The following is a 24810-nucleotide window of genomic DNA, read 5'->3' on the forward strand; positions in this document are numbered from 1 at the left end:
TAAGTATATATATATATGAAAATAACATATTTATGTTTTTGTGCACATATAGTAAAATTAAGAAATGTACAGTTAGAAGAGTGGCATAGGTAGGATGATATTTTGCAGATTTATAATTAGAAAGATTATCATAGAGGAAAGAGACTATCAAAAATGAAACACTCACCCCCACCCTAGGCTTGTAGTAGAAAACTCCAAAAGGAGAGATCTCCAGAAATCTCTTCTCCCTTCTCAGTCACCCCTTAAATGGGGTCTAAGAGAGGTACAGCCAGGCTCCACCCCTTCCAGTCACACAGCTGAATTGCCTTCACCTGTGCTCCGAGAACTGACCTGGTCCTTTCCCCAGGTGATCAATCAGTGGTTCAGGCCAAGACTCAGCAATTCCCACACATGTATTTATTACCAAATAATATATGTATATATACTTTACTAACCCTACCAGCTGCTAACTTTCCTGTATTCAGAAAGGCTTTTCTACACTGAAGGGGTTTGTTTTATTCCAATAACAGAAAAAATCTGTAGAGAGATCTCTGCTGTCTTCATATTGATTTAGAAAATTAAGACTCTTACCAATGGTGAAACAAAATATTTTAAAGTCTATTTGAAACTCATTGGTTTGAATACCTTTTGTTTAAACTTCTTTATTTTTTTCTTCTTGTGTATGAATATGCTTTCTGATGATATTTGAGACATTCATATTTCTGTTATTTTGATCTGTGTGTGAATTTGAATCACAATGGTTTTTTAGACATTTATATTGCAGCTGTCTCTAACTAAAAAACTACTTTGCAGTACAGCTGCACTTGAGTGTATCCATAATTTAAGGGCAATGTGCAGTGTTTCTAATCACCTCCAAAGGAAACTTGATGGACCTGTGAAAAGTGAGAAAACAATAACAGACATATGCTGTGAAAATAAATCACTAAAATTGTAATCTTATAAAGCAAGAAAGATTAATATAGACACTTGGTGCATACTATGATCCATTAAATGAGAGCAGCTTATGCAGCAAACTGCTGAGCCTTAGATGCACTGACCACATTTTCATACATCGTTCAAAGGTGCATCTGGAATAGCTTCTCCTGAAAGCCTGTGGGGATGCATTCAAAATACTGCAGAGCAGTGAAGGATCGCTTTAGAAAGAATCAGAACAACTCTGAATAAGGAATATACTGATACTTAATAAAACCTACTCTTCTTATGATTGAAATAAAATATCTCAAATTTTATTTGAGAATAAATTTGGCTGTGAGGTCATGAGCTTGATGCCTTCGGGAGACAGCCATCTAACAAGTTTTTCCTGCATCTGGGCTGGCATAATTACTTGAAATTGTTCTAGAGGTATTTCACGGTGGCTTCTCAGGACAGACTACCTAGGATCCCCAAGGTGACCGCACTGTCTCTGCATTTCACTTTGAGCTGGAAAATGACTAAGGTTAATTTCATATAGCAGTAACACACAGCACAAATCTTGAATTTTACTAGCTACAGTTAAATTGTATTCAGTCCTCCAGCTATTTTAAATTAAATCAGATCTGAAGGAAAATTACTAGAAATTAAATCCACCTACAAACCCAGGAACACCACAAGAAAAGCCTTTTATTAAACTTAAAGTGATAGCCAGTTGGCTTCACTGTGGACAGTGTATTAAATAACACCCAGGGGAGAAGAAGCACAAAAGCCAGTACTGACTCTGTGAGAGCAGGGTGGTTGTGTTGTCTCATTCCACTCACATGGGGATGTGTAAGAAGTGACTCAGCAAAGGTCAGAAATGACATATCAGTTTTGTACAAAGACACAAGCTTGTCTGAAAGAAACAAAGAACACATTAACAAAAACTATACACTACTTTTCAAATGTATTTTTAAGCCTGGACATATAACAGTTCTGACAACAGCTACAGAGAAGCAACCTCATCTAGATTCCAAATAAGACACACATCTTAACCTCAAGTACTGTTATGATAATTGTGGCAACAAACAGTGCTATGGTCATGGTCTTTTAACTAGACAATGTCTGTACAATGAGCCCTTCAAGCTGTAAGCAACAGGAAAATTCTGTAAAGATCCAGAGAAATGTGACCGACAGCTCTCTGCCATTTTTATAGATGAGCTCCTGAAAGAAACACCCTTCCCACTAAATTGCTCTTCTGTAATGGAGCCATTCTCCTTGCAAGGCTGGTTGAATGATCATCGGGGAGAAATAAATCGGAAGCAATCCTTGAGAATGTTTGGAGATACCTTTGAAACGGAGGTAGGAGCTTAAATTGCTATAAAAGAGTGAGAGATTTTTAAAGGTACAGATAATAGGTGCCTTGTATGAATCCAGGCCTCACGACAGAGAAAACTATGCACCCTTAGAGAGCAGTTCCCCCTTAGCATGCCTGGCCCCTGTACAAGCCCACTGTTGTCCGTTGCCGTGGTTGAATGTAGGGCAGGGGCCTGCTATCTCAGCCACTGCTGTGTGCAGAATCAACCTGAGTCTGATTTCCATTCACTTCCTTTGGGACTAAAAGAGTTCTCTCCATCCCTCGCTCCCATATTTCTTGAATCAAAAATATCATCATGATGCAAGTACTACTCACAAGTGTGCTTAGCTTCCCAGTATGTTTCTACAGCATTCTTGTTGCCAAGTCCAATTTGAATGTGTAAATACACAGTGTTTTTTTTTTCTCTTCTTAACCTACATAACATGGAAACAAAGAGAACTTTACAGCACCCAAGGGCCAGGGCCATGCTAGAGCATTGCACTTCTTGGTCAGTCAAACACAGTCCAGTTTGGGTGCAAATGAAGCTGTCAGCACTTGACAGCAAAACAGTTTACAAAACACTATCTCCCTGGGTTACTTGAAGTCACACTCTGAAGAATCCAATCTATCTGACAGTAGAGTGACAGGGGGCATGGGTCTGTCACGAAGAACACAGAGAAGGTAGACAGTGAAGAAAAATAAGGTCTGATCCACAGCCTTTTTAATGTTGTTGGAAGAATCTTCTTTACTTCAGCAGCCTCTTGACAGGGCCCAGAGTTCACAAGGAGGAAGTGCCTGTTCCCAGAACAGAAGCAGGAAGGATGTTGATGCCAAGCTGGGAGTGGGAGGAGGCAGTAGGAATAGATAAGCGAGGATACAGAGGAGCATAAGGAGTGGCAGGTGTGATCAGTTCCCTTTTTATCTTATCAGGAGGAATCAATATGAGAATACAAAACGTAATGTGAATTTTAATGTCTGTAAAAATAATGACAGATTCTATGAACATTTTTCTTTAAAAATAGAATGTTTAAGTGCTGTAGGAACATGAATATGTACACTTCACTCGTGGGGATGAATCTATTACTTTTCTTCCCTTTTTTTTTTTTTTTTTTTTTTTTTTTTTTTTTTCCAGGTTATAGCTTATGGACCAGGAACAACTGAAAAATGCAAAAAGAATTCAGATATCTGGATATGGCAGCTGGTATGTGACAATTCAGTTTATACCTGTTAACCCTTGAGTTCATATTTCCAGTCAGAGCAAACTGAGCAGTAGTACAGCCTCCTGGAAAGAGCAACAGAAATTGATTATTACTTTCTTTGTAATGGAAATCGTCATAAAAAGGAAACTTTTTTTGGCTTTAAACTTTCGTGAAAAATAACTGTAAATTACTACCACCTTAAAAATACCACCTCTTTTCCCTCACCTTGTATGTTGAATATGGAACTGTTGCCATCCTCCATCAGGTCTTGGTGAGGATTCTTATTTCTGCTAGGGGATATCTTCTAAATATATGAGTATGCCTCTATATAATAAAAGCTATCACCAGTTACTTCTGCCTTGAAGCATTTGTCCACATACTGTAGGACAACTGGAATCAGGCAGACAAAGTCAATAACAATCTGAGAAATTGTTTATACTGAAGCACAGAAGTAGGTGATCCACGTGCCCTTCTTTCTAGTGGCTTCTAGGAAATGCAGCTCAAGCAAAACACTGCAGAGAAAAGCAAGTCAGATTAGCTTGTGGAGCAGATGTTTCTATCACTTCCCATTCTGCTGAAATTCATGGGGACCATCGACTACTAATTAAAGACATAACAATCTTGAAAGACACTTGTTTACACTGCAGCTCGCAGCAGACCGTGCAATCAAGACCGTGTTGCTGGCAGGAATCTGGTTCCTCTGCTTGACAAGATAATGAGAAGTGTGTTCTAGTGTAGATGAACTCCCATTAGTGATTTCTATCAGCTCCCTGCTGACTCATGGACTACTTTTCAAGATGTAAAAAGGTAGTAGGAAGTCAGAAAAGTCGAAAAGGAGTTTGAATTACTCCTGAATGTTCCCTCTGTAATTTTCCAGAGAGTTGCACCTCTGGTTGGATTGGTTGCAGCATATCCCCAAGATATCAAGCAATAAGTTGCTGCTTTGTGATGGGGAACAATGAACCATGAAGCATGTTTTTATTGATGCTAATAGTGTCAGACAGGGAACATCAGCTGAATATTTATCTAGTCCTCATAAAACTGAGCAAGTTAGAAGTGCTCCTTCAGTGGAAAATATTTCCATACTTACCTGCAGAATTTTCTTCTTACTCACGACAGAACACATAACTAAAAGCTGACTATCTGTTCTTTCCCTTTAGGAGGGTGCATCTACCATTACTGTGGATGGCAAAACTCTGACTCTAACTGCTGGTGATAGCCTTCTTGTCCGTGCCCAGAGTTTGTGAGTAGAGATGAATGATTTCCCAGACTCCAACAATATAAATTCTGTGTATTTAGTCCATACCAAGCTGTGCATTGTCTCCTGCAGAAACACAGCCTCTGAGATTGCAGGATTTGCGATAGTCTGCATTACTCCTTAGGGCAAAAGTCTATTCTGGAGCAAACAAAGCCAGGCATTCATCTAGCTTTCCCCTAATGTTTAAGCTGGGGAAAAATACAATAAAAACACTGTCAAGAAAAAACAACCTGCAAAAGATCATGAAGAAAAGTGAGAATACACTCATAGCAGATACTCTAAACTTCCAACCAGCCTTGATCAACAAAAACAAAAACATGGTTTGGGTGCCAGGCCAAGAGCACAGCTCTCCTCCTGGAGTAAGATTCATAGGGCTATTTCATGGTAATGACACATAAAATATTAGTAAAAGAAAAACCGGTGAAAACAGTTTCCAGAGAGAACAGAAAGGGAAAGTATTTGCCAATCTTGTGAAAAGTGACATAGACTGATGAAGTGCCCACCCTGAAGAAGGATGTATGCTCACCGGTAATGCAGTGCAGTAGATTAAAGATATATGGCTATAAGTGGCCTTGTTTCTTACAGGAAAAAAAAGGCAAAAAAAAAAAAAAAAAAAAAAAAAGCGAAAAAAACCAAAAACCAACTATTGAGTAGTAGTGATTATTTTTGCTAATCACTAACACCAGAAACAGTTGTTGAAAGATCTGAAACTGTCCAGCTGCGTAGAGCCTCTCTACATCTGTGATTCTAGTATACACTCACCTCCTCCACCTCTTTGAAATCACTTTATTTAGTTCCCAATCCTGCAGTCCAATGAATGAGACTGTTTTCAAAGTCCTGGCATGATGCATGTGCAGAGACTTGCCAGCACAGATCATTCTGGGTTAAGACATTTACCAGTTTTCTGCAGCAGATACATGTTATTGTGTGTGTCGCTACTGTACACTGATACTGATCTCTGGCCATCTCAGAAACTAGCATAAAAAGCTAATGTGACAGTGTTTGACCACAAGACACAAATACTCTTATACACAAATATTTTGGTTACTTACGTTGCTAAAAAATATCTGTGCTTATCTGTTTCAACCCTCATGTCATTGAGATCACAAGAAGAGAAATTCTTCCCTACTGTGTCATGATGTTTGGCTTATATGGGTGATGACATAGAGTAGTTCCCAAAAATATAACAAGACATACCAATACAGAACAAGTTTAAGCAGAAGAGAACCTGTTTGTAATTTCTCTGCTTCTCAGCAGCATAAGCACATTAGTTGTTTGTGTGGATGGTTTGTCATCCCATATTCCCCCACACACATTGGGTTATCTCTGTTTTCCCAGGTACTGCTGGAAGAGATCTGAGGAATGTGTTGCTCTTTATATTGCTCAGGATCCAAAACGCAAGCAGCCTTATAACTAGTTTATGTAGCACTTGACTTTGATGATAAAGAAGTTTTAACCTATTTGTCTCATCTTAATCATCTTTTAGTCAGAATGCCTGGAAATATGAACAATCTAACACAATGTGGTTACACTGGAATTAAGTGTAATCAAGTGCTATGCCTTATAATAACTTCTTTTTCCCCAAGTAGGTAAAAATTCAGTAAAATCTTCAACCAGTAATTATGTTAAAAACCAAACAAAGCCATACTTCTTACCTGAAAGCAACTGAAAACAGATCCAAGTAATGGGATTAGACACACAGTAATATAAATGATACTATCTAGAATAAATTAAAAGTTTTCAAATGCAAGTCTCACTGTGCCTGCTTACTGAACGCTCTTTTTATCTCCTTGCCTCAGTTTTGGCATTTGTGATAAACTGGATATGTTAGCCCTCAGAGCACTTTTGTTTGTGATAAGTTATAGATCTTCTGAGAGCTTTGGATAAAAATACCTTTTAAAAATAAAAAAAATAAACTTCATCTGCTCCACTGCTTGAGGATCTCAATACCTTGGGAAAAAGAGGAGGGGGTGTTACAAAAAGGGGAAGCAACAGTAGCATTGACATCAAACACCTGAATTCTAACTTAGCCAAGTGTAAAAGCCAGACCCTGAGCCTTAAGCTAGATCCATCACCTGCAATTCTGCCACTGCTTGTGCTCAGAATCCAGGGTTGGGATGTTATTGCTGTTATCTACGCAGTTACTTAAGCAGTGTGCAATCCTTAACTAAAAGTCAGGATCTAAACAGCATGAGGAGATTGTTAAAAAGGCCTGGATACTAAGTACTGGGAGTGGAGAGTTCTGCCTTCTTATTTCTCTTTTGAGACTTATTTCTGTTGTTTTGGGTCATCTCCTGAAGTTCAATAATTATTTGATATCCAAAGCATATATGAGGATATAACAACGTTCTCATTATTTACTCGTTCCACAGCAATTTAGAAACCTGCAACTTCTTTTTCTATGAATTCAAAATAGTTCCAGAAGGCTCCTGATACTCACTTTTCAGGCACTTTATTCCTTTCCTGTATGTTATGTGTGTTTTTGTGTGTACACATGTATACAACACTACGTATGGTAAACTGTCCCAAAGAGGCACCCATGCTTCTCTACCTATGAGTAGGGGGGCCAGATGCTAATGTGATCCCTGGAGACCTTTTAGCTGTCAAGCACTATTACTGTGTATGTATGGTCAGTTCAGTAGGTACTTTGGCCCCAGAGTTCACTTGTGTATTGATTTGGGTACGCATTTTCAATCTGAATTGTACATATACTGTGTCATCCCATACTTAATTATCTTACCTCTGTTATTGCATTTTGGCAGGCGTGAGCTGAACATACATTCACACATAGACAGTCCATCTGTTGCTCACAATTTCTCTGAAACTCAGAAGAAATGCCTTTATACAAATATGCATTCTAAACAGAATTTCACACAGTAAAGCCCACACAGACCAGAAAAAACACATACGCGCACTACTTCTTATTAATTATTACACACTCAGGACTGTCCACAGTCACAAGCTGGTGCTGATGTGAAAGCTTAGAAGCACACACAGAAGAGTTTGATTCTACTGGCAAGCATCCATAGAGTTACCCAAGGCTGTATTTCACCTAGCCTGGAAGTCAGCAGGAGCTTTCCTTATTACCTCAAATGGGAAAAGGCAAAGAGCTCAGACCTGCCTGTTGTTGGACAAAGTGTCAAGAGGCACCGGTGATTCAGTGCCTTTAACCCGGCAAGAAAACTGATAAGTTTTGTAAGGAAAAAGAAAAAACATGAAAAGCCAAGTGGGATGAGACTTGGAACAACCTGGTCTAGAGGGAGGTATCCCTGCCAGGTGTCCCCCTGTCCAACAGTGGGGTTGGAATTAGATCATCTTAAAGGTCTCTTGGATCAATAACAAAACGCGTTCATCAGCACAGTCACATTATACATCGGCACCGGTAAAAAAAATGCAATGTTAAGCAAAACCCAGGAAAACAGTGATCCCCATGGATCATGCTGTAAACAGATTGCAGTGATCAGCAGTAGAGCTCAAGGTTGTACAATTATTTTTATTAACAGAATGATTAAGGCAAGTTAACTGTCAAATGCTAGCTACATTTCAAATGCTAAATAAAATGCATACATTTTCAGCCTGCAGAAGTCAAGAGAGGAACTCTTCTTCCTCCATTCTTGCTTTATTTTTAGATGTTGCTTGCTCCTTTAAAATACAAACTACTAGATGCAGAAAACAAGACGAGATGGATCCTTTAACTTGTAAGGTGTGTTGTAATAAACCATTTCTTCAGACCCATGTAGAATTTACTCACACCTATAAGCCAATCCTATGATTTTGCATTAAGATAATACTTGCATTTTGACGTTAAAAGCATTCATACTACTTTGAGTTGAGCTCTCCAGACATATTAATGTTAAAGAACAGATGCGCAAAATGCAATCCTCCCACCACCATTGCATATAAGTAGGAAAAAATACCTAAGCTTTTTAACAAATTCCTACAAAAAAAGCTTATGCTTGTGATGCAGACTTTTCAGTGAGTTGGGGATTCTTATTTATTTTATTTTCAGTTAATTCAGAGTGCACATTAATGAACACTTCAGGCTGATGAAGGTCATTGTATCCTGGTCTGTATCTGATTGAAAATAAATAGTTCAGCATCCAAGTATGCAGCATAATTCTGGTTGGACCCAAAATAAAATTGTTAATTTTAAAGTAATAATGAAGAAGTCAAAGCTAAGATCTACCCTGCAGATTAAATACCTCACTCAACTTACAAGTGCCAGCACTGTCTGGCTCCAGACAGTTATATTATCAGTGATTGTTCAGAAACTCTGTAAGTGCATAAAAACTCTCCCTTTTATTGTTACTGAAATTTTGATTAAATCTTGAAAGCTAAGGGGAAAATATATATCAAATCAATATATATCAAACAGCTCCTATTCAGCACCTTTGCAGAAACAACCACTGAAATGGCCAAGCCATTGGGCAAATCAGATTCACTTCTGCAGACAGTTTCCCTGTTAGCAAATCTGTGAATCCTATGGACAATTATTTCTAAACTGCTGTTGATTTAGGTTAAATATACCTCCAAGATCTTTAACAAGTAATTCAATTACATTGCATCTTAACATGCTTGAAGATCTGAACATTGCAGAGAGCCACCTCCACTGAGGAGGGCTGACAGGAATTGGTTTCTACTTTTTCCAAGAGCTGAGCAAAGTTCATTCTCTTCTTGCAAAACTGCAAGATATCTATCACTTCACTTTACCCAATAGTCTCAGGAAAAGAAGCTGCAGGGACCTTTCAGTCTCTGTGAGTGGGAATCATAGAATCACTCAGGTTGGAAAAGACCTTAAAGATCATCAAGTCCAACCATGACTAACCATACTACCTAACTTTAACAGCCCTCTGTTAGGTCACGTCACTGAGCGTCACATCCAAACGGTTTTTAAACACATCCAGGGATAGTAATTCAACCACCTCCTTGGAGAGCCTGAAGATGTCAAAACCGCATCTTCGCTGACCTGCAGGAACATCCCCACCATAGGCTACACTATTTGGGAATCTCTGCATTATCTACAGTAAGACAAATTGAGCCACAAAAGGAGCACCCAGTATTGCTAGCAAGCTTAAGGATAATTCCTAGTCCCCTGAGAGAATTACAGAAAATGTTACTCTATAAAACAAAAACTGATGCTGACAAAAAGCACGTATCATTACAAAGCTGTTGTTTGAGTGACAATTATTTGGCTGAATACGCGTGATCCGAGCTGTCTGTTAGTGTCTTGGCGTACATTACAAAAAGAAGCTGAAAATCACGTTTGGGCATGGGAAAAATAATCAGCAGCTTGTCAGATCACAGATAGCTCAACATGGTTTACAACAATCTGGGAAAAATGTTAAGAGTTAATGACTGCTTCTCGATACTGACCATAAACACTTACAGTTCCTACTCTGTATGCTTTATTGGAGAATGGCAAAAAAAAAAAAACAACCATTAAATGCAGAGGTTCCCTTATAGGTTAGTACCTTGCTATTCTCTTCAGGAGAAGAGTGGTAAATAGCAAATGAAACTTTTGTATGACATTGTGAATGTGTGAGAGACACATTCAGAGCAAGCACACATGCCAGAATATCACATGGAATTCCCAACATTTCTTATCAGGATCACTGACTCTCCAACCACAGCACGGAAGTGGAAGCAGAAGAAAAGGAGAACTTGCTAGCAGCTAATCAAGGACCCCCAACAGACTAACAATAGTGAACCTGTGATGTAAGAGTAACTCATTTTAAAAATGCAGATAATCAAAAGCACTCAATGATGCAAAAAGCAATGAAATCAAAGCTATTTTATGTAAAGATACAAAACAAAGCAAGAATACTGTATGAGTCCCTTCCAGACATGCTTTCAATTCAGACTGCAGAGATCACATACCTCGAGAACAAAAGTGATATTTAATAAATATGAAATCATAGGAAATGAAATTGCCATAAGCATTTCACAGAAAACGTATGTAGCTCCTAGAGTATATTTTTAATATCCAAATAATATTTTCAGCTACTAGAACTCACCCAGTAAATCCTGTAGTGATTTTCATAAAATATTACAAACTGCAGTGACAAGAATTTGTTTCTAATTTTTTTTTTCATTCACAAACTATTAGATCAGCTTTATTTTTAAATCAAAACAGAAAGCTGCATGCTAAAATTTGACTGCCTTATCCTTTCAGACGTGAAGTTCAAAATGAAAATTAACCAATTTCCTGGCTTCTATTCCAAGATGGATAGCACTGTTCAACTGTCTAAAGCTCTTTCTTCCATCTTCTGGATTAGCTAGGCAATCTACACCCAACTCTTCACTGAAAGCAGTTTGCCACTACTTACATATTGGCCAGTTTAGGTGCATCTGCCCTGGTTTATTCCAGTATGTTAATAGAATCAGGCTGGTACACTAAATTACTGCAAGTGTTGCTTTGCTGTGTGAAAGATACCACTGCACACTGTACATATGTGTATATACATATATAGCCACATGGGGATTTGTATGCGAACATCTACATACTGCATAAAGATACTCGGAAGGCATAAAGAATTACGAAACCCTTTCTTCTCTGGAGAAATTTGTGCCAAGCATGCTGTGTATGCTTGCTGTTTTAGAAAATGGCTAGCCAATTATTGGCAGACAGAGATGGAGATTGATACTAAAGGTCACTTTTATTTATGTCAGACACAGGATATTTCAGAAGCTTTTATGGAGCAGCTGCATCTGCGCTCTCTGTGGGTTGGATGCACTCCATACATGCTGCTGGAGAACAGAAAAAGCAAGAGATTTTAGAAGAGGAAGGAACTATCCTGGGCTTCACTGGAAGCCAAAGCCAGCTCTGTAAGAAGCTCCACCTAAACCAGCCTTTTCACAGCCTCCCTGCTGCTAGGGCTCTGCAGCTCACAGACACACCAAGTGAAGGGCCAGAGGTTGTTTTTTTTATAATCTGTTTTTTAATCTAATAGAAAGGTTTCATGGCATTTATTTCCTCTATAGCAAAATTAACTCCACTTGCAAAGCTTCCTCCCCCTCAGAGGGAAATAAGATGTAGGCTCAGAAACCCACACCCGCAATGATATTTAAGTGCCTGAGGAACTGTGCCAGAGTGTCTGGCAGGGGAAGCTAAATAGACTCAATTTAAAAGGAAGTTTAGTGAATGGAGAGATGGATTGAAAGCTCCAGAGAATGAAGTACTCCTTTTATCTACTACAGGGGGAGCTATCGGGTGGCAAACTGAACTCCTTGCTCATTCGTGTGCTTTAATCCACATTACTGCCAACCCCACCTCTATTAGAGGCTGGCCTTTGCTACAGCTGGCACCAAGTCAGGCACAAACACTACTTTCGTAACACCAACAGCAGTCCCGTGGGAGCTGGATAGAGATGAATGCAGTTTGTACGATTCACGTGCCTGGTCATCTTGAAGCTGCTTGCTAGGGAAAAGAAAACAAACCACAGTCTTTGTAGAAGATGCTAAGTTCTTCTTGCTTAAAAAGAGACACATCAAAACAGTAAAAAATGCTTGGCAAAAGCTTTTTATGGGTAAATTTATACATCCTGTGCTTCCTGTCAATGAATGTATTTTCCATACAAAATCGTGGAATTACCAAGTTTGGAAAAGGCCTTCAAGATCATCCAAGTCCAACCATCCACCTAATTCTTAACATTTTGTATCAAAATCATTTTATTTATTTCCTTACTCATCTATACTGGGACAAATACCTTTCTCAGTTGCATTTGTATGAACACGTAGCTAATGGAATTAGCTCAGTCTCATAGCACTGTAACAGAGTTCTACTGGCCTTTCATTCCACAATGCACTGGCACATAAAGGCTGCTTGACACAGGATACACATTATAACTTCAAATAGCATATCTTATTCAAGATAATTAATACTTTTGATGATTTAACACTCTCGTTACAGCTGAAATCGGCTTCACAGAAAAGCCAGTAATTCACAAATCAGCAGTTTCATCCTTTGAAAAGAAGCAGCTTCTAGTTGTTCACTGAAATGTGAACATCCTGACACACACAGAAGAAAGCACAGGAGGGAAATGAGAACATCTTTAAAAAGAAGTAGTCAATCTATTAACTTCTCTCTCATTATTTTAGAATTCAAGTTAAACGGACTGCAAAGTTATCTCTAAACTTACCTCAATAATCTAAACAACAAAAAAAGTTATAGACTTATAAACTGAAAGATCATTTGTATTTTTTCCCTTTATTATTATTTGATCCTATGCTTGCAAAGTTCACACTTACTGAGAGTGGACTGAAACTACTGGAATACAAATGAATTAAAATGCCAATAGTTAATCCCACCCTTGAATTTTTAAAAGTTCAACATACAGAGATTTTAGTAAATAATAAAAAGAAAGAATGACTTTGAAAATACTTTAGGGCATGAGGACTTATTAATTTCTTCAGTTTCTTACATCATTTCTTCAAGTGAACATGCACTATTAGAAAATTGCATTCATTTACTTAACTTGAAGAAGAAAGGTTAGGAAAAGTATGCTAGAACTGGAGAAGAGTAGTTATTGAATGTGTGTTTTAAAGGTATGCAGAAAACCTTTTTACAATGCTATATGATGTTCTTAGGGAAATCATAGATATAGTTTGTTCTCTGCCATAAGGTCTTCACTAAGAAGGTTCATGCTGTGAGGATTTCCATGGCAACTTAAATTGACAGAAGCGTTCATTTTTAAAATTGAGTGCCCAGGGACATGATTAGCTACAGCAACCATGTAAACCACCTAAACAGAGATCTTTTGTTCAGGTAAATCAGCTTGTCTTTTCCTCCATGGGAGCTAACTTCAGAATAAGCCACTAAGTTAATAAGTTTGAAAAAATCTCACAGCTTCTATCCCCTTTTTTTGGTTGTTTTATACAAGAAACAACAGTGCATTTCCATATACACATACAGCTGAAGCGGTGATTTCTTTAGATTATCAAGTATGTCAGGTGGCCTATAGAAAGTCCATATAAAGAATGTTATATTGGAGTCAACACAAAGAGGCATAAGACCAGATTTTTGAGATCATTTCCAAGCCTACGAAAATATATCTGCAAAGACACACCAAAAAGATTAAGAGTTCCCTCTAGTCCTAAATGAAGATATTTATAAAATAAGTACTCACCAGTACATTGAATTGAAGCAGCTGTAACACACTGATGTTCTGCTACAGTATAGCAGTAAAAAATGGGGGGTTCTAAAGTAACAAACTTTGTTACAAATGGTAGAAGCATAAACCAACAAACTGATACTTGCCTTACCAAACTTGAAATGGGAACAGCCAGATCCTTTATACTTGTTTCCCTCCAGCAAACTAAGCATACTGCTCATCCCAACCTACAAGGTCTTTGCAGATAACAACTAGCCAATCCAGTCTTGATAAGGTGTCAGTTTATAATGGGATGGGGCTGATATGCAGAATGTTCTACAACTTCTTGGCCCCCGCTAACTTTTCTCAGCAGTCTTCCAAGGGATTGTCTGATCCAGCTGGATGTATTCATCTCACAGAGCTGATGGATGATATCTTTACTCATCAGCTAAAGTAATACTTACAAAGCTTTTCTTCTGCAGTATAGTGCAGCTGACACAGATCGTTAGAACCAGCTTGAAAAATACATTTACTTTTATGCAATCATCTGAAAGAGAGAATTTTATATCAACTCAAGTAAAGTTCCATAGAATACCTAGTTTTTATGTTCAAATATCTATCTCAGACCTCCTGAGCTGTATCTCATTAATTTATTCAGAGAAGTATAGTAATCTGTTTGAAATTTTCTCCGTTATGGTAGTCATTTCATGCAAAGTCTACAATGTTGCCCCCTTTCCCCCTCCCCCCCCCCCCCCCCAATAAGTGTTATACAGAGCTATGTTCACAGAGACACTTACTTACAAAAAAAGCAAAAACACCTGGAAATATTTCTTCTCCCATCTCATCTCCTTTCCCGTCTGAATGTTCAAATTTTATAATTCATTTCAAATTATATTTAAGGACTTATTCACGGAAGACATAATAATGGTGGAGAAAGATATCAAGAAGAGCAGTGGGTCAGATGTGCTGTAGCCGCATACAACCACGCTGTACAGGAACATTCTGAACAATTCCAAAAAATTCTCTTACTCTTTTAAGATGGTAAGGTTTAAAGGGGCTTCTCCCAGGACAGCACTGAAAGATAGCAGGGCCTTTACCATGAATTCTTTTCAGATTGGACATAGGAAACGACAAGCTGAACCAGACAAGAACTAAGGCAGAATTTGCTAATGCAAAATTCCTATATATACCTATGTAAATAGGTATATATTCCTGCAAAATTGCTGTAAATACCTATGCACCAGCTGTGTCCTCCAAGCAGAGACTGGGCAGCGAAACAACTCCATTGCCAGAGCTGAGTGGGGAAGAGACATTCATCCTTGCTGATTCCTGCAGCTAACATGCTACCTCTCAGACTGGGCACTGGAATATGACGTACCCTCATTGTCATTATTTGTTCCCACTGAGTTCATTAAGTCCTTTTGTTTCCCAAGAATGAAAAATAGTGAGTTTCCAAGCATGCTACCTGCAGGTTTTGCATTCAGTTCATTTCCACATACAGCTACAAAGCACATAGATGAGACACAATGTGGTCCTCTGTGACCTCAATGGACATTTCTTTTGTTGCATGCTCAAAGGACTTTTGCTTTAGGATTCCCTGTGCTCTGGAAGAACTAGCTCTCTCCTCTGTATAGGCTTGAGTTATTTCTGTAGACCAGGAAGGAAAAGAAAAGCTGCACAGAAGGCAAATCCCACTATATCTGAGTGATAAATAAAGCAAATACTCTATAATGTAAAGCTCCAAGGCTCAGCAAGGCACTGTACAAACTTAGACTCTGAGACAATCTGTTTCCCTGAGGCTTATAGGCTAAATAGCAAGCTAGAAAATGGAAGCTACGCAACAAGCAGAGAAAGGCATCTGACAAAAGCCTCATTAGCCCTCCATTTCCTTCGCTCCTGGCACATGTTTGTTTCTCCTTAGCACTGACATTTCTGTAGGTCTGTAGGCTCAATATTTACTGTGTATCCGACAGTGAGAAACAAAGACTACATGGTCCCCTGAATTAAAGACTTATTGTGTTAAAACTTTGCTTGTCTAATCACTCAGTGTTGTGCAAATGTAAGTGCCCGACTGAGAAGAAGAAACATCCAGAGTAGAGCAGAGATGACTAAGAAAAACACTTCTGGTACCTTAATTGCTTTGTATTGAGGTATTACCTCTTGGTGTGTAAACATCAAATTAGCAATATTCTAAGGGTGAACAGTAACATAGTAATCAAATAACCCCTTCCAGCTATGCAGCTTCATCTGTGAGCTCTCTCTCCTGACCGTCTGTTTTTTTCTCATTATTTGGTGCGCTAAAAATACTTAAAAATGTATTGCTGCACGTACTCTATTAAATTCCAATTATCTTATCCCTCTGTACAAACTTCATAACATTGAATCTTATCAGCACAGAAAGAATTCTGCTGTAGCTGGTTGCGATGAGCCAGGATGTTACTGTGAGCTCTGTATTTCTACACTCAAGGCTCTCCCATGCAATTCATTGGAATTTTCTATAGAGAATCTAAAGGCCAGCATTATTCAAAACAATTTCAGGTCACTGTTTAAAAAATAATCCTAAAATTCCCTAGCATTAAAAAAATATTTTTTTATCCAAGGTAACTTTCTAACTCATATATCTACTTTATTTAGATCAGCTTCTGCAGTATTGCTGTCCTGCTTCACAGCTTAATATCCTTCATAATCTGATGGCATACTTCATCAGTATCTCAGATATTGTCTATGGGATCTTAGTTGCCATTGCAAAGTAAACAAACAAGCAAATAAGAAAACCTCACAGCATTTTGGACACATACAAGCATGACACAGTGGCATTCAGTAAATTGTCTTGGACTACTTTATGATTCAGAATGCATCTCCACTGAAGCACAGGCTAATGCAGGAAGTTGGGAGCAATTCCCAGCCATCGTGTAGCTCTGTTGTAGTGTGTTCAGGCAGATTTCCTTCAAAATTAGAGAAAACTCTGAAAAAAGAGCAGTTCTAAAGGAGCACTCCCTGCAGCATAAATATATTTGTTCATGCTGCTTCAGTAAACAAACCATCTTTTGGGAACGCATCACTTAGATTGTCTTTTGATTTCAAATAGTAACACAAGCTTGCGTTGATTATCTATGGCTGAATTTTCCATTTCCTCTAGAATCCTGTATTTAATCCCTTTCTATGAGGAATAAATTTACCAAACCATACCAATACACGTAGTCGTATTTGAATGACTATTTACGATGATAAAGTTTCAGTGAAAGCCAGAGATGTGTTCACTGCTCTCTTAAGTTCAATTGGCAGGAATCCAATGGATGCCATCTGAGCCAGTTGGGATTTTCATCTGTATAAATAGGAGCAGGATCTGGCAACCATACAAATTACATCTGTTCCATTGCAGCCATCTGTAATTCAATCTCCAAAATATTAATCAAGTTTATCTGACATGATTTTTCCTCCATCATCAGCTCATGCTCCTGATTTTTCCTTGGTCTGTTACCCTTATAGTCTAATAGATTTTTATTCCCTTTAATATTTATGTCTTTAAGAAAGATTGAGTTAGATTCACTGGACTGTGATCAATACCACATTACTTCCTCCTTAATTGTTCTGTACATATTATCTGTCTGTTATATATGGTCCAGACTTTCTTTATACCGTTAACCCAAAACAATATGTTTGGGCTTAACAGTACATTTGAGTATTATTCAACCTCTCTGTGCACTTAAAAGATAGCAAGTCTATGACCTCATTATCTTAATTTTCATGCCAATTTCTTTAAGTTTCATTTTATTCATCTTCCTTATCCTCATCTTTCAGGCAATACTCTTAGGTGAGGTTACATTTCATTTTTCTCAATAATAACAAGTGCTAGAGAAGTTGGTTTTTTTTTTTTTTTTTTTTCTTCTTTTTTTTCTCTTTTTCTTTTCCTTTCTCTCTGTTTATTTATTTATTTTTAAACAAAAGCTTTGACTTCATAGAACTACAAAATAGTTTGGGTTGGAAGGGATCGTACAGCCCACCCAGCACCAACCCCAAGCCGTGGGAAGGGCTGCTCTTCCCCCCAGCTCAGACTTCCCAGGGTCCCATCCAGCCTGGCCTTGAGCACCTCCAGGGATGGGGCACCACTTCTCTGGGCAGCTGTGCCATGCCTCAGTACACTCATTGTGAAGAACTTCTTTCTAAAGTAAATCTAAATCTATCCTCTTTTTAGATTAAAGCCGTTAACAGTAGGGTTATCACTACACTGCCTAATAAAGAGTTCCTCTGGATCTTTTCTTTTAGAAATGTTAAATAAAATGAACAAAGTGCTTTATATGTTTTATAAATACACTTGTATTCTACATATTTTAATCAGGAATAGTCCATCTTGTTTGATCTTAGGGTTTTACTGATGCTACATACGGTTTATGGAAATAGCTGGCTTTCTTAAAGAAATTACACGTATAATTAATCTTCACAGATGTATAATCAATGGATATTAAGATGTTACAATCACAAAATAAACAAGAGAGTTAGGCAAAGCAGGCTATGATAACAAAAGAGAATAAATGGAAGGCTTACCCTTATGCTGGACTCACTACATAACACCAATAGAGGCAATCTCCAGACAAGATCCTTCCCCACTGGTAGCCAGCTCTTAAATAGGGCTAGGAGGGCTGGAGCCTGGCTCCACCCCTTCTGGCAGCACAGGTGAATTGCCTTCAGCTGTGCTCCTCTGGCTGACTCATGGCTCGCCTCAGGTGATCAATCAGAGGTTCAGGCCGTGACTCAGCAGTTCCCATACAACAGATCAGTGTAAGAAATTAGTAAGTTTTCTAAAAAATGCATATATGTTTAATCTACTGTTTGAATAGGTTAACAACCACCAGTGCCTGGTCAATCCAATCTAATACCTTTTAGAAACAAGGCAAATAAAGGAGAAATAGTAACTTCTGTACATTTACAGCAAGGTCCTAGACTTTGGTTCACATAGGTGGAAAAACATGTCAAGAAAATACAGAGCAGGTGAAAATATACTCAAGTTGAACTTCAAGCAGTACTTAAAGCTAGTTGAATAAGAAGTTGAATGAAATTCTTCACAGAGTTGTTAATCATTGACTGCCCAAATGGTCCTGTGATCAGTGCTGTAACCAGTAACTTAGATGATACAATAGATAGCATTTGAATTTAAAACACAATCACAAATGGGGATGAATTGCCATAAATTAAAAGGTAAGATTAGTACTCAAAACTTTTTTGATAACTCTGTTATAAACAGGAGAGTAAAATTCAGTGGGGACAACTGCAGTATGATACAAATAAAAATAAACATATAGAAGCATGAGCAGCAACTCATGTGAAAGCTTTGCAGGAAAATATCTGGAGGTCTTTGTAGATCAGAAAATGAAAACAAATATATAGGGCATTATAAAGGAAAGAACAAAAGTTATAGAGATGTATAAGCAACTCCTGAAGGAATCCCTTCCAGTCTGTTGGGCACTCAAAATGCCACAGGTAGAGGCTTGTTTCCAGTTCTGTGTACATCTTAAGAGGGAGGTATGCCAACTGGAAAGACTCTTTGACAAGATGAACAAAGGTGGCAAGTCTAATGGGCAAAGTTGGAAGAAACGAGAACTGACTAATGTAGGGAGAGGGAGACACATTGACAATACCTATTAGAATACAGAACAGGTTGGTGAAAAGAGAAAAGAAGTAGTTTGTTCTGTTTAACTGTGTCCATTTATCATTCTTCAAATGGAGGCTTAAATAAAAATGACCTCAATGTAGACTAAGGACTGACTGCATTAGTGCTGAATTATAATCAAATTGTAGTGAAATTATTCAATCTCTGTCATTACAGCCCAAGAAAACATAAATTACTATTCCGCTCCTGAGAGGACAATTTATCTTTTTTAAAGAAATTCTAAAACTTTGTATACTCCAGGAAAAGCTCTCCACACTTGATTACTGCTCTGCAAATATTAAGGCTATGCAGATTTTTATTCTCAGGCTCGTTGTTTTGACATACTGCAAGAAATATATAATTTTGGCCCAGTGATTTGCCCAACTTTTACAAAAGTAATAACAGCCAACGTTAGGGAAATTGCTGCTGACTTAAGTAGCAGCAAGTTATACCAGAATACATTTCCTAAACAAAGGACAGACAGATGTGTTGTTATATCCAGTACAATGTCTGTTATCTCAGATGTGACCAATCGCCTTCTGCAAAAATGTAAGCTTACTTCTTAACAGTTGATACTGCTACTTTCAGATACTGAAAAAATCTGAATCACAAGCTTGATTGAAAAAAACATTTTATTTTAATGTATTTAAGATTTTTTTATTTCTATCCATCTATCTGAAGGTTAACCCATCCCAACTAAGAACTAAACAGCATTATCTCAAGAGCTGGAGACATACTAGGAAGCAGGAAATATGCTGGGATTTCTCTCTCACTCACTCCCTCACTTCCTCACTGCCAAGTATTATATGACTGAAGAAGAGTTGGCAATCCTGGTTATGAGAGTTAAGATGACAAACTAGATGACTAGGGTCCAAGACTGTAATCCAGTCAAGCTGTTGCTCCTTCCCTTTCCTCATATTTATAACAGCATCTGTTCCTTCTATCTTCATAGCGATCAGTATAATTAAAGAAATAAGGAAATATCCCCACTTTTTTTTCCCCTTGTTCTATGCATGGCTTCTCACCTAAGTACCTGCCTGCCACACAGGGTGCATAGCTTGTGAAGCCCATTTTTGACAAGATATGAGAAGCTGAGATTTTATTTTTGATGGAAAGAAGGGAATTTCAAATTGTCACGAGGGCGGTGGATTACAGAAGGCACCTTCTGAAGCTGCTGCTAGCTCTGCAGAACTGGGCTTGCTAAAAGAAAAACAGGCGCACAAAATGTGTTTCATCATTGAGCTTTTTCCTACATCTCCCTTATCAGTAATTAACGTGAACAGTAGAATGTATACACTTCCTCAATAAAAGTCATGATCATGTAGAGGGTCAGAAGTTTTAAAATCAAAGCTTAAAAGATATCAAAATTGCATAGGCCTTCTGCAGTATTTCTAGAGGGACTTTTTTTTTTTTTTTTTTCTCACTCAGAAAAAAAATTGAAATAATATATTTTTCTTACCACAATCACTTTAGGTAAAGGTCAGCCATGTGTATCCGCCATTTTAAAAGAGTCTAAAGCTAAAGAGTGTCCCTAAAGCTACAGAATGTTAGTCAGTACCACATGCCCAAAGAAAAGTGCTAATAATCCAGCATTTCCCCCGTGACTCAGGCTGACAGATATGAGTGATGAAGGACACAGGTTGTGATAATGTGTTGTGTGTTAAGCAAGAGAATGGTTGGTTCAGCAAAATATGCTTTGCCCTTAAAGCATATATGCTGCACTGATATGCTTCAGATATGAGGTCTGTCAGTACTAGGTGCCACTTTCTACTATCATAATAAAAGAGTTGTTGAAAAGGACCAAAAAAACCCCCAAAACTAAGTACTCCCTCCTATCAAGGTCTCTGGGGAATTTTGGTATCATTGAATAAATATCAGATTAAAAAAGATTAAATGCTTTTTCATGTTCGTAAGTGTGACCATTTTTTAGGGTTAGCTGTTGCTGAACAGTCGTAGCAGATATCTTGGTTTACGGAGCAGAATCCCTAGCCTCAGAGCACAATTAATCTGTAAATATCATTTAAAAAAAGGACCACTTGCAAACCTATGTCTGACTCCTCGTGGATGACCAGGCAAGCTTTATTTTTGTTATTTATTGTAATTAAATTGTTCAACTGGAAAGAAAACAGATAGGAAAAAAAAAAAAAAAAAAAAAAAAAAAGCATGCTCCTGAAAGAAACTGTCTGCTCTATGAATTCCTTACCTGAGGTACCTCCAGCCCTTTTCTTTCTCCTGCCATCTGAGAAGAAATTAATGCTTTGGATACATGGTCACATCATTTCTAAAAATATATCTTGAAAGGTCTGTGTGATTGCAGCACTCATTAGTGCTGCAAAAAAAAGTGTGTACATAGTGCTTACCTTATAACCTACTCAACTTCAATTTTTCCATCTTAGAGGCTACCAGTTACCTTCTTTTCCCCACAAAGACTACAAATTGTCTCAGTGTGCAGGGCTGATTTTGTAGGTGTTGGAAGTTTGTGTTCCAGATTCCAGTCCCACAGTACCTTGTTCTTCAAGTAGCATTGCTACAAATGGACTTCACTTTGTTGTACAACATGCTACAATGGATACATTATGTTCTCCTGTAGAGACATTCTATATTCCTTGGATGGGCAGAAAAAGTTCCCTGCGAGAGGCTGCCAAATTTGCAAAAGACTAACATCATAAAAATCCATTTTTCTGGGGAAAACAAAAAGCAAAAATAAAAACAAAAAACAAACACCAAAACACCCAAACCCACAGGAACTTCTTCTGTCAGTTTAAGAAAATGGCTTTTAAAATAAAGTTAAAAGACTCTAAAAATAAAAAGTTCCAACTTACCTACAGTACATTACGGCTTTACAGTATCCCATAAATGATGTCCTTCATTTCAATAAGTAGTTTACAGGAAGAGAACAAGTCTTTTCCGATCAATATCTATACACTTATTTTTCACTGTTTCCCGCTCGTGTTAGTAATATTCGGTCCTCTGACCAGACGTAGGGTTCTGCTGTTGATTCCTTCTTTCCACATTCCTCTCCCTCTCTGTTTGGTTTTGATGTATCTGTGAGGTACTGGGTATGTCAGGCTCTAGTCTTGCCTGGAGCCCACATCATAACTTGTGACCATCATTTTATTGGGGTACAACAGTGGAAGAAAATTTTGCATTTTTAATGGCCTGAATTAATGAGACATGTCAGAATACTTTTTTTTTTTTTTTTTTTTTTTTTTTTAAAAAATTTTTTTTTTTTATTTTTTTTTTTTAATTTTAAATTTAAGAATTTTTTTTTTTTTTTTTTTTTTTTTTTTTTTAAAGCATTATGTTGATGTCATGTTTTGTGTTACCTGAAGCATGAAGGCATTTGAAAGTACAAGATCTATCGTGAAAATATTAGAGGACTATTCAGTGCAAAATGAGGAAAATTAGTTTGGTCTTGTCTGCACATCCCTGGAATATGCAGTCAGTGGCCAGTCTTTGAAGAAGTCCCTTGGAGAGCTGTTCCACAGTATGAATATGAGGTCTGAGACAAATCTCCCATTTTTGCTGTGTACTGCTTACAGCTTCGGATCTCAGGTCTGCTTCCATGTGTGCTGACGTTCCTTTTGGAAGAAGTTCCACTACAGATGCACTTATCAGAGGTAGGATTTTCCAAATAAATGTGCAGGCTGCAATATTACACAATCCTCTACGATGCTCTTCATGAGCATACACCAACAGTAAGCAGCATTCAGAAAACAGCCCAAATTCTCCTCATACCAAATGCTGTGACATCCTTCCAATTTACCACTTCTTTCTTTCATCTCTTACTTCTTTCTTCAGTGTGAACAAAAATTATTTCTGGTTCAAAAATTCTGTCCATTCAATTACATGCCTTATTTTACATACAGAAGAGCAAGACACTACAAATGTGGGATTTCTTGGAAGAATAAAGTAAGAAGTAGACAGAAATGAGTAAGTTCAATTCTTTCATTGGAAGGACATTTAAAAGTCATCAGCTGAATGTTATTGATGCTGAAAATTGGGGAAAAAAAAACAACAGTAAATCTTGTGGACACAAACAAAGTACGAGCTCAAGAATGATGATCCATCAGGCAAGTAGCAGGCTTCCCACTGGTGCAACTAGAGAAATCTGGTGAGCAAGGCTATGAGGGATTGTTAATCCTATATGGAATTCATGTTGTTCTATTTAATCTGGCAGTATACCAGCCAATAAATTGAACAATCTAGGTCCTCATGTATTTTTGTTGCCTGTTCACCTTGTGTCCAGGCTCAAGAAGGCCTCCCATCAACTGTGCAAGCTTTATTTCTCTTCAGTCTTCAAACATGTTTACAACAGCAGCAGTTTACAACACGCTGTGTGTCAATATTTATTTTACACAAAAACACTGTGATGAACTTTATTCATTTTCACTGTTGTTTGAAAACAACATATATACTCATGTTGTTTTGTCCACAGTACAAAGCTTTCAGTAACTACTCACACGCAAAGACAATATCTGGAAAGCTAACACCATTAATTTGCACCTCCCTAATACTGATTTGTTCCTTACTTTTCTACAGACTAGAGCCCATTAGAGCACCCTTTATACAGGAAAGCTTTGAATCTCTTCTCTACAGCCTCGTTTTATCTCTTTTAAGTCTGATAAGTATGTTCATTACATTATTCTTCAAATTAAAAGATTTACCACACATTTTCATTTTTAAAATACTTAGCTTTTTAGAAAGAGAAGCATATAATCCATAAACTGTAAAAGCTTGACGTTTTGCTGAAGGATGTAAAAGCTCATAAAGGCCCAATCGACAAAAATGACTACCTTTCAACAAAAACATGGAAAATCCCAGTAATATGAACTGAAAATAGCATTAAAGCATGAACAACAAATGTATATATGACAGACAGTCACATCATGCATTTTTTTGAAAGGCTGATTGATTGTTTCTAATTGTTCTTAGTCCAAAAAGGGAATTGGCTTCTGGATTTGAGGCTTTACAAGGCTAAATATACATATTTATATTTATTTCAGGCACTGAAATAATCCTTTAGACTTATCCTTACTTTTAGATGAAACCCAAATACCTGGAAATCTATGTTTGATAACTGTGTCAATGTATTTCTTAAGTTTTTACTGAAGTGCTCCATATCATCTTAGAGGAGAGGTGAAGGACTCAGAGATTGTCTCCACAAAATGAAAGGCATTCTTGTGAAATATTTATACCAAATTTGCAACAAAAGCAGTGGGAGTTAAAAACTCCTACCAGCTCCCAGAAAAGCTCAGCATCTTGCAGTAAACCATAAATGAGCAAGAAGATAAAATATATTCCTTATACCATATTTCAGATTTTTTAGATCAGAGTTAAACATAGGCATATTGGCTAGATGGAATAAG

General features: G+C 37.6%; 1 protein-coding gene and 1 long non-coding RNA gene across 2 annotated transcripts in view; one reads left to right on the top strand and one right to left on the bottom strand.

Annotated features, from left to right (window-relative positions):
* The window catches only part of HAAO (3-hydroxyanthranilate 3,4-dioxygenase), a 32783-nt gene extending 26328 nt beyond the window's left edge, over positions 1 to 6455 (top strand). Inside the window, exons 7-10 of the mRNA XM_042829360.1 lie at positions 2108 to 2253; positions 3381 to 3449; positions 4608 to 4690; positions 6044 to 6455. Of these exons, the coding sequence (XP_042685294.1) occupies positions 2108 to 2253; positions 3381 to 3449; positions 4608 to 4690; positions 6044 to 6122 (377 nt within the window). The 3' untranslated portion in view covers positions 6123 to 6455. The remainder of the gene's footprint in view (positions 1 to 2107; positions 2254 to 3380; positions 3450 to 4607; positions 4691 to 6043) is intronic.
* LOC122165956 lies at positions 315 to 22651 on the bottom strand. The gene is made up of 5 exons (XR_006170637.1): positions 22264 to 22651; positions 3673 to 3959; positions 3473 to 3530; positions 1693 to 1807; positions 315 to 872 (listed from the first exon to the last, which is right to left on the bottom strand). It is a non-coding gene; the product is annotated as an uncharacterized LOC122165956 (long non-coding RNA).
* Between the last annotated feature and the right edge of the window lie 2159 nt (positions 22652 to 24810).

This window comes from Centrocercus urophasianus, unplaced genomic scaffold (genome assembly GCF_019232065.1).
Source record: "Centrocercus urophasianus isolate 14NV4802_14NV808 unplaced genomic scaffold, USGS_Curo_1.0 seq_10, whole genome shotgun sequence".
Taxonomy (NCBI): Eukaryota; Metazoa; Chordata; class Aves; order Galliformes; family Phasianidae; genus Centrocercus; species Centrocercus urophasianus.